General features: G+C 35.4%; 1 protein-coding gene across 1 annotated transcript; it reads left to right on the top strand.

Annotated features, from left to right (window-relative positions):
- The first annotated feature begins 3,473 nt into the window (after window positions 1–3,473).
- On the top strand, window positions 3,474–3,841 carry LOC142342193 (mitotic-spindle organizing protein 1-like). The gene has a single exon (XM_075393432.1). It carries the CDS (start codon window positions 3,499–3,501, stop codon window positions 3,712–3,714), a length of 216 nt encoding a protein of 71 aa, XP_075249547.1. The 5' UTR covers window positions 3,474–3,498; the 3' UTR covers window positions 3,715–3,841.
- The last annotated feature ends 6,846 nt before the right edge of the window (window positions 3,842–10,687 follow it).

Here is a 10,687-nt window from a genome sequence, read left to right as displayed (position 1 = left end):
AGCATCCTAGATTGTCGTACAAAGCTCAGGTTTTCTCTTCTTATTGACAAAACCCATTAAATGAAATTGGTAATTACAAGCAAATTTTCCAAATCGCTGCTGCTGCAAATATCTTTGAGAAATTGCTCTAAACTAGATTGATTCCTTATTTCGAACACTGGTCTGTTGTCACCTTCGAACACTGCTCTGTTGATTCCTTAATTCGAACACTGGTCTGTTGTATTCAATGCAACTTTCATTTATAGCACATTGAAGGTTGCATTGGATACCACGGAAACAAGCGGTTTTCTAGACTGAAAACGAGAGTCAACTCCTGTTTCTGCTTGATTTGTTGTATTTAACTGATCTGAAACGATATGGCGTGAGAGGTCGATGTCAAATGCGTACGATTTTTTTCTACAAAATCAACAAACAAAAGTATGTATGAATTGCTAATTGCGAAAGTACTATGTTAACACCTTCATGTGGTGTTGGTGCGCTACTGTTTATAGGATATATCAATTATTTGCCATCAGTTGAGGCAGGTTCCCTAAATAATTTTTTGCCGATGACGTTTCCTTCCTGGAAAAATATCGGCTCTCAGTTAGTTCCAAATTGACTCAGATAGAATTGATGAATGGAATACAAAAATTTAACTGCTGAGCCATCAAATTGCAATTTGATTTTTGGTGGAAGTTTAGATTTGCAGTCAAATTCTACCCTATCATGTCGGTTAATTAAATGCTATTAAATTGGGGATAAACTTTACTCAACCATGTGATTTTTTGGGAATTTTTTTGCATAAGATTAGTTTATCAAAAGGAATGGGACTTGATTATATCTGTATTATTTACTTCTGCGGAGTATATATACCGCTTGATTTTTGTAGATTTTCAGAGTTTCTGTTCAATTTAGTTTTGTAATTGGAGGCTCTCCTTTCTGTTGGTAAGACAGAGAGTTCGTAGTTAGATTTCGGCTTGTTTTTGATATAATTTTCTCAGTAGGCATAAGTACTAGAAGTTAGCTGGTGTAAGTTAACTTTTTCTAAGTATAAGATTGTGCCCGTTTTTCTTTATACGTTAGTTAGGGCAGAAGGTCTTTAAGAGAATTAAGGTGGCCTAGTGGGCTAAATTAAAGAAAAACAATACTTAGGAATTTTTTTCAAAACTTGTTGGAATTTAGAGGCTAAGCCCCGCGAACCGCCATTTAATTTCTACACGAACTGATTTTTTAACCTTGGAGCAGAACTAAGTGCAAGTATACCTGAATACTGAATACCTGCCAAATGGTGCTTGAGATTCTTTCTCCTGTCTTAAGTTCCCAGTTGAAACATGTAGTTGAATTGTTGCAACTGTTCTTTGTAGCTTGTTTCGACGTTATTTTCTGATAATAGCATCCTAGATTGTCGTACAAAGCTCAGGTTTTCTCTTCTTATTGGTAAAACCCATTAAATGAAATTGGTAATTACAAGCGAATTTTCCAAATCGTTGCTGCTGCAAAGATCTTTGAGAAATTGCTCTAAACTAGATTGATTCCTTAATTCGAACACTGGTCTGTTGTCACCTTCGAACACTGGTCTGTTGATTCCTTAATTCGAACACTGGTCTGTTGTATCCAATGCAACCTTCATTTATAGCACATTGAAGGTTGCATTGAATTCTAACGGTTTGTTGAAATTGCGGAAGTTGAGCTCTAACCCAATATGTCTTTGGAACGCCATTTTGTTAAAATAGTGAAATTTCTTAGCTGATTGGGGTTTTAAATACGTGAAGGATACTAATCATAGAAATAAATGCCATGAGTCTGTTTTAAGTGATTTTTAGGCAGCTTTCAAGTACTAAACGCAATATGGTATACAAATGGTTGCTTTGATAAGCCTGGGAGTGTCTTTAGACAAAATAGTTCTACTGCGAAGGACTCTGTGTAGGTTGTGGTTTACTACTAACTCCTAGTTAAATCAATGCATCCAGTATTAGATGTAAGGAAAATTTGACCCAGTTTGGCAAAATAAAGCACCAAGGGATTACATTTTGCTTTGTCCGATCTTGAGAAATTTTAATCGCAAAAGTTAAATTGTTTCTTTTCTCAGGAATAATAATCAGACAAAAAATAGTATATCTTCACAGTTTTACTCAAAATTGGCATCATTGCCAAAAACTTAATTTAATACAGAATTAATCTTACTGCTCTCTGTTTTTATTTTTTAGCTTGTAATTTAAGAAACTGGTTGTCAAAACAAACTTTTTTAAAACAGAGAATTTTAGTTTTTTCGGTGCCAGATTTCTTGTCTTTCGGGAATTTGCGGGAAGCAGAAGATGGGGTGTAGGGTGCAGGATAGTTTTTGTCATTTTTCGCTCTTTGCTAACAAATTTAGCAACACCTTTTTCAGCAAAATCTACGTTTCAATGAAGCAGTAGAAAACTGATGAGAGGCTTCAAATAGGAGCAGCTGTGTAAATAAGATATGAGATATTATAACTTCATTTTTATGATCCCGTTTCACCCTTCGCGTTACGAGCGTTTAGAGTTCGCTCTTTAACATGTAGCTCAAAAATTGTTGCTAATTTGTTTTCTCTTTTTTAATTTTGTGACTTTATCTCTTTTTGCCGAAAGCAATGTCACTATTATTGATTTGTTTATCGTTTGTAATACGTAGTATGACAACTGTTAGAGCACTTCTTATTTCAAAAACTGGTCTGCGCGAACCATTCGAATGTCTGCTATGACAATTTTGATCTGGGCAAGATTTTGGCTCCTAATGGCTTCGGTGAAACAAAACTAATTCTGCTGAACGCTAAAGAGCCCATTTTTCAACTTCTATTCCGACCTGATACTTTGTCTTTATCTCTTTAATAAACTTAATACTCTGTGATCTTGCTTCTAAATTTTTTGCTCTGATTTATTGTAATATCACCGACACTGTTTTTAAGCCACTTTTTTTCGATTTGGAATAGTGACCGTTAACTTTTAATGCCTCATGCATTAGTGAAGAGCCTGGTTATAACTCGTGTTCGCCTCATTTCATATACTATGGACAGCCATCAATTCATACATGCGAAATTCGTTCTCTAACAATTACTTCCCGAGTTGACAGATCTTTAGAGTCATACAAGCATCATACAAATTATATGATTTGTCCTATTAAGAAGTCGGATCTGTACATTTGTGCCCAGCACGCTTTTCACCGCCCAGTTACAGAACACGTGCCATAATATAGGAAATCATTATTGAAAGATATAGTACGTGCTGTTGGGGGGGGGTGCAAGTAATATGCACCAACTAAGCTGGGAGGGCACAAACGGAAAAAAATTCAAGAAATCATGTATGGTTTTCGTACGACACCGGGAAGTATTACAATTCATATGTGACCATGACCTTTAGTGATTACTGGGCATCGCATGTCTTCTATGATAATGTCAGGTGTTATTGTATGACCCTCACCTGGTGTTAGCATTATCTGACTCTTTTAATTCCAGGGAAATTTGAGTGGTTTATTAATACTTTTTAAGGGCTGCATGTAATGACGAGTGAGTTCGGAACCTCAGCAGCAGCCAAAGAGGCCATTGATATTCTCATGGAGATGTCTAGATTACTCAACACTGGCCTGGACAAAGAGACACTTATTATTTGTACACAGCTGTTAGAAATGGGAATGAATCCGGAAGCTCTCGCATCAGTTGTTACCACTCTCAGGGCCGAAGCTGCAAAGATTAAAGCTGAAGAGTCTCCCAGTTGAGGCTATATTGAGCTACAAAAAATCATTTTGGACTATTTTGTGATATTTGTCACAGGTATTTGTTCTTAATTGTAGTGTAGTTTTGCGCACAGCTGATTTATTTTTTAATAAAAGGTCCTTAAAACGATTGCTGTTTTACATTTACTTCAGTATAATAAGTTAAATCCAAATAATCAGGGCAACATTTATTAATAGCCGCACAACGATAGCTGGGGCTATTATTGGCCTTCTCTTGGTTTTTTTTACGACTCCAAGAGGAGTATTGGTTTTCTCTTGTTTTTTTTTTACAGGAAGTAGAATTGTTCACGCGGCATTTTCAGCTAAAAGCGAAAGTGAGAAAACCTGTCTTGGTGAACAGATTTTCGCTAAGCGAGAGAAGTTTTTTGATCATGCGCTGCGTTTAGTGAATGACTTTTTGACTTTGAAAAGTAGTTTTTGACTGAATTGCACATATAGATAACCGTTTTTTCGTCTAAGTTGCCCAATTTTTTTGCTTTTAATTTGGTTTCTTGTAGAAATAAATTTTATTCGATACTATATTGAAATGTCAACCTCGGAAATTGATGCCGCAGTGTTTTGCATAGCCTGAAAATGCGTTTCAAGTTGAAAATTGGCACATAATTCTTGATCTTTTAGTTAACTTTTGGCTTTTTTCATTAATTTCTTCATTTTCGGATCTTTTAACCGTCTTTTTTTTTTCAAAAATCAGTTAATATGGCAACTTCTTTTTGATAATTCATATACTAAACGCCTCTTTCTACCCCGATGTAATTTTGTTTCATAAAATTGTACATATGCTAGTCCGATTTTGGTAGTTTTTTCCGATTTTCGTCAGTTTTTTGTTTGTATTTTGGTTGTAATTGCTAGAAATAGTTTTGTGCAACATGAGGGACTTTAATTTCGTTTCAATAAAAATTCAATCATTTCTTGGCGTTAAATTTGACAAGGCAGTTAAAACTTTTTCATAAATGCAGTCTTAACTTAAAAGTTCTTTGACCATGTTTTTTTGTAAAATATTTCAGTGTTTCGTATCTATGAATTCTGCTTTTTCCTATTTTTTTGTTCTCTTCAGGAGGATAGATCTTTGTATCGGATGACTAGTTATCTTTTCTATGTCGAATGCTGAACAATGAAATGTATGTTTTTCTTGAATTTTTTAAATTGATTGGTTACGGTGCTCCTTACATTGTGCCCATATTCTTCACATTCTAGTTAGCATCATTCTAGTTTTGTCCTGGAACCTACATTTATTTTCGGTATATTGATTTTTTCAGTTGTAAAAAATGAATGATTTCAGCTTTTTCTTAGATTTTCGTCATTTCTTTGGTTTGCAATTGATTTCACTCAACATAAGGCAGTACTGAGAGTTTGATAGCGAGCTTTTTCCAAAATTTCCACTTATGACTTTTTACGGCAGCTTTCTTCAGGCCTTGGTATTAATTTCAACGATTTTTTGCCTTTGAATATTCTTCTGCTGCTTATGTCTTTTCTATGATCAATTTTATTTTTGATTTAGTATGAATTTAGTCTATCATATATACAACAAGGAACAAGTGTTTATTGTTTTTTGTCCTAATCGCAGTGATTGGAAGTGTAATTATAGGTGTTTTCCGTTTCTTAAATTTGAGCTTTCTTTTCTGAAAAGATTTAACTTAGTTTCTAAGATTATTATCTGCCCTTTGCTTTCGCGATCTTTTTCAGATTAGAATCGTGAATTATTTGAGGGCTATTGATAACTTTGTCAGCTTATCAGACTATCAGGTTTTTGACCACATTAATTATTTTGGATTTTTAAACGTTACCAAACGTTTTCAATAATATAAAATTTTGCTGCATTTTGTTTCTCTTGTTGACAGGGGTTTAAGTTTCATCAATTTTTAGAGCAGACCTGGAGAAGTAGTTAATGGTTTAAAACAAAAGGTAGTGGCTTACGCTGCAATTACGGTTTTGTTAGTGAATTTTTGACGCTGCGAGTCGCTTCCGGAATTCTTCCGGCTATGTTTTTTATTTCGTCGCGTCCCGGTTTTTGTTACGACCATATGACGTCACAACCACTTCAAATCTGCTTTTTGTTCATTCGTTCATGCAATTTCAACTGAAAAGCTCGCGTGACGTCATTTTTCGCTCTTGGTGGAGCGAGTTTTTTTGTTCATTTGCTTGATTAAATTTTTGATCACATTTGACTTACCTCACTCACAAAATTGACTTCCTCACTTTGAAATTGACTTTTATTTACTTTAATTCAAAGAGATAAGGTCAAATGGGTATGTGTCACTCTAAATGAAGGTCGTTGGAGAGCAGCTAATAGAGGCAGTAAAAACTTATACAGATTTTTAATCAAAACATAACATATCAGCCTTCAATGAAAAGACGATTTTTTTTGGTCTGTCTTTTTTTCTGTTTTTTTTTGAGACTGCAGATTTACGAAGCTAGTGCGGCTATTTTCTGGCAATCTGCCTGCTGTTTTACTTGTGTTTTAATTATATTGTTCTGAGATCTCTACTGTTGCTGTAACTGTTGAGAACATGTTCAAAACTGCAATTGGAATGATTAGTAAGTAGATAAAGCAATTGTTCGACCATGCCTCAAATTGGTAAGAAAACTAGTATCTCCCATTTTATTTCTTTTGCAATAGAAAAAAATATTTTTAAGTGTCTTTACAGTTGTGACTTACAATTGATTTTTTTTTTAAAATATCTGCGAAGTTCATAGCAATTATTGTAAGTGTTGGTCTTTTTATGCAAATTTTTCATTTGACCGTTTTTACGCTTTTGTTCTAGAACATTCTTTGACCTCTCAAGTGACTTCTTCACGCTTTCGTTCTTCATTTTTGAGTGATCTCTATCGTTCTCACTCCGAAGTAAAGCTTGTTGCTAAAATAAAAACGATTGCCGCATAGGAATAAGAAGGGACTGATAGCTGAGTGGGCAGTGCTTCTGGTGAGGGATCGGGAGGTCCGTGAATCGAATTCCGGCGTGGTCAACTGTTCTCCCTACCCATAAAGAAAAATTTATCTAGGCTACAGCTTCTGAATTAGATGGCTGCGCCTGTCGTTCCAAAGCAACTCTTCCGACATTAGTCGGTTTATGTTTATTCTCAGTTCATTTTTTGTCATCTTTGGTTTAGCTGCCCAATTTGAGTGCGGAACAGTGCGTTCTACTTGTTTTGATAGCGTTTGAATAGCGGCCGAACGGAATCTCTTGGCACAATTTGAAGCATTTCAATTGAATTGAGGTTTTTTTGAATTCGTCACCCCTTTCTCGATTGCTGAATTCAGTAAAAAGTCAAATCGAAGAAGTCATCTTATTCACACCGAAGTAGTAATAGCGGCAAAAGTGAGTGGTTGCAAGCGAATTCCTCGGAAATCTCAGACCTAGCTGACAATGAAAACCCGTTGCATCCTTATGCAGGACTTTACGTGCCGTTTTAGTATTTTATCAAGATATTTGTGACGTCATTCTCAATTCAAATGTGCGTCTGTTCATTCATTCGTGCATATTTGTGAGTTGTTAGTGTGACGACTATTATTATTTGAGTGAAATCTTTGTTCAATTGGTTTGAATAAATTTCGGAGCTTAGGCTTGTGTCATTCACACAAGGGGGAATACCCGTCATTGAAGGGTAGAGTGGAGAGCAACGTCCAGGAACAGGAGTTGACGTCAGATTTGCAATTTGCGAAGTAATTCCAGTAAACTGTTGAGAACTTTATCGTTTTCCTTTAGTTCAATATGTGAGTATTTCTCGATAATATTTAGTAGTTTTCTGGATCCGACTCAAAAATTCTCATCGGTTTTTTGTGCGAGAGTTTTTGATTGATATGGCCTCATTTTGTCGTGTATTCATTGCATTTTCATTCAACTTAATTGGCAGGTCGTTGTTGTAATTTCCCTGCCATATGGTTATAAGCGTTAGTAGGTTTTGGATTGCGAAGTAGTACGACAATGGCAATGGCTTGTTCTTATAGCCTCTTGTAATTCACTTCTCAGCTACTTAAAACCCATGTTGTGGCTTTCTTTTGGATAAGTTCTATTTCTTTGCATTCAGTTTTATTTACAAACCAAACCATTGAGGCATAGCTTATAACTGTTATGAAATATCTCACTTAGATATTAAATTTTGTTCTAATATTAGCTAAAACAGAAACGTTATTTTTAAATTAGAACGCTTTTGAAGCTTTTTGACAACGCTTTCGGCTATTTGATTTCAGGAGACTTTGGTAGACATTGTCGCGCCAGTTCTTTTTATTCATGTTTGCTCTCGAGGAATTTTGAATTCAGATCAAATTGATGGTTGAGGTTCTAATGTTGTTTTCCTGGTAAAATGTAGCATTTTTCTTCATTGTTTCGTTTCACTTTCTTCACACCAGCTTTCTATGGCTTCAAGATCTGATTCCATATCTGTTGGCTGTATTGTTACTAACTTATAGTTATGAGCATTTCTAGACCTAATACTGATCCTTGCTGGTCACCACTTGTAACTGGGACAATTTCGGACTGACTTATATTTAACATATTGTTTTATTTGAAGGATATAGCTTGCTATTATTCTCAGGAAGTTATCACCAATCTGCAGCTTTTCAAGTTTTGCGATTAATTTATCCCGTGGTACGACGACGGCTTTTAAAATCTAAGGGGAGCTAAATTAATTGATTTTTTCATCAAGTTCATTGTTTAGAATTTTGAGAATCAGTAGCTTTGTTGCCTCAAATCTGAGTCTCATAAATTCATGCTGAGAATTTTCGCGAGATGGATTAACAATTTCGTAATTTGCAATAAATAACTTTTCTAAAGCCTTAGACATACAAAGTAAGCTGATTGAAGCAAAGACATTTCAAAGTAAGGCCACCTATATGAGGTCGTTTTTGGCAAGTTGTGACAACACCATGTTAGGATTATTGTTTTTGGTAGTATTTTGACATTATATTCATTTGTGTTCATAAGTTCAACTCTTTCGTGTCTCTAACTGCAATGAGAATTCTTCCTTGCTTTGTTCTGTGTGTATCAGTTTTTCGACCATTTCGATGGATGGCTAAGTCTTCAAGTAATGGACACTCATTGGGTATGTCGTCTGGTACCATGTTTGAGTAAGGCACAAAATATCTATGATTTCTATTGACAGACAATTTACAAAGATCGTCCTGCGTTTGAGGTCTGCTAGGCTTCTTACATTGAAAGTTAGAATTTTAATATTGTTTTATTTTAATAGTCAGTCTCTTATGACTCTCATTTTCATATTACTTTGACTTTAGGTCGTCTCACGTCTTGTCTATCTGTTTCTAGAGAAAAATGTTCCTTATCCTCAGAATTATAGCACTTGTACCTTGATTGTTTAGCCTTATTTTTAGCATTTCTTCTCTTGTTTGCTCTTCTTGAGTAAGCTCTGCTAATAAATACTGGCTTGCCTGTCTTTCAGTTGTCATAGGGACAGCCGAATAAGTCTCTTTGCATCTTCGCTATCTATACCACTAGGGTTCGATGCCTGCCTTCATAATATTTACCTAGCCGTTTGATATCAGTGACATTGCAGTGGACGTCTATGCGATTCTTTCAAGTGATGCTCGTATCTGTGCCTAGTACTCTTTGAATTCAATTCTGGTAATCTGGTACTCTTTGAATTATATTCTGGATTAGATAAGGCCGCGGTCTCCTGAGGGAAGGAGACTATGGCGTATCTAACCACAGAAAAACGAGAAATGAAAAGGCCGCGGTCTCCTGAGGGAAGGAGCCTATGGCTTATCTAACCACAGAAGAACGAGAAATGATAAGGTTGCAGACTCCTGATGGAAGGAACCTATGGCTTTTCTAATCTTAGATTTTGGGTTCAGCAATTGAAGTTTTCAAAGTACGATATCTCATTAATAAGGTTTCTAAAATCCCTCCCATGAGGGCCTTCCACGCCTTACGAAATCCAGTTCACTTGAAAAATGCTGTTTATTAAGTTTAAATTAATAAGTTTAAGGTTAACTAAAGAAATTTTTACTCCATTTGTAGGTTATTTATGGAACGCTTTTAGAAACAATTCATAAATGAGACCAATTCTGTGCCATTTTCTTTGAACATGACAGGATGATAAAAAGACTAACATTTGGTCTTATTTTTGTTGGCCTTTTGAGACATCAGTTCCATGCTGAAATCGCAGGCATTTTCTCACAATCTGTCAGCTTTTTGAGATAGTCGTTATGAGTTCTATTATTTTGAGAATGTCTATTAGGTGATGCTACTCCTTTTTCTAATGGCGAATGAAGAGTTTTGCAACAAATGGACAGCGTAAAATTAAGTTTTACTTTTTTTTGCATTTTTGTCAACAAATTTTGTCGCCGAATTTGATCTTGTTTTCTGAAGCTCGTCTACTGTTTTTTGCCTCTCTCAATTTTGGTGGCTTTCTAAGTCTTTTACTTTAGCTGCATGCTCGTCTTTTAATGGCATCGTTTGACGATTTTAGTGGTAAGTGTTAGCATTTCGATGACATTGGTTTCAATTCTGGTAATTCAAGTAGTCGCTGAAGATTTCAATGATTGCAGCAGATGTTTGTTAAGTAGGTAGGTTAAAAGCGTAAACGTTCTCACAATGTGTAGTACGGCCGCTAAACAATCTTATCAAAAGCCGAGATTTTCAGGCCAGCAATCAAGCGTTTCGGCTATTCGAGTTTTCTTAGTGTATGGATTATGACTCTTAATCGAGAATTTATTTACAACTTTCGAGGTTTACAAGCAGCAACTTTTATTAAATAATAATATCCGTAGTGAAAATCTATATTCAAGCTACTAAAGTTTCTAAGGCTTCATTCATTGATAGTACTGTTGCTGCCTACTTCCTTAACACAGGATAACTTACTCAGAAACTTGGCAGTCTTGTTAAAACTCGAATTTTGTCAACTTTCATAATTATAGTCAATAATGCGAACCAGCTGCTCTTTTTAACATTATCTATGGTTCATGTTGGTGGTGCCTACAACAGTGGGTTCGAAATTTTAA

The sequence above is a fragment of the Convolutriloba macropyga genome, chromosome 7 (assembly GCF_964194025.1).
Source record: "Convolutriloba macropyga chromosome 7, txConMacr16.3, whole genome shotgun sequence".
NCBI classification, from domain to species: Eukaryota; Metazoa; Xenacoelomorpha; order Acoela; family Convolutidae; genus Convolutriloba; species Convolutriloba macropyga.
Note: the sequence above shows the minus strand (reverse complement) of the source record. Positions and strands in the feature narration are given on the sequence as shown.

Coding starts and splice junctions, on each gene's coding strand:
- LOC142342193 (XM_075393432.1), top strand. CDS start 3,499: ATGACGAGTGAGTTCGGAACCTCAGCAGCAGCCAAAGAGGCCATTGAT.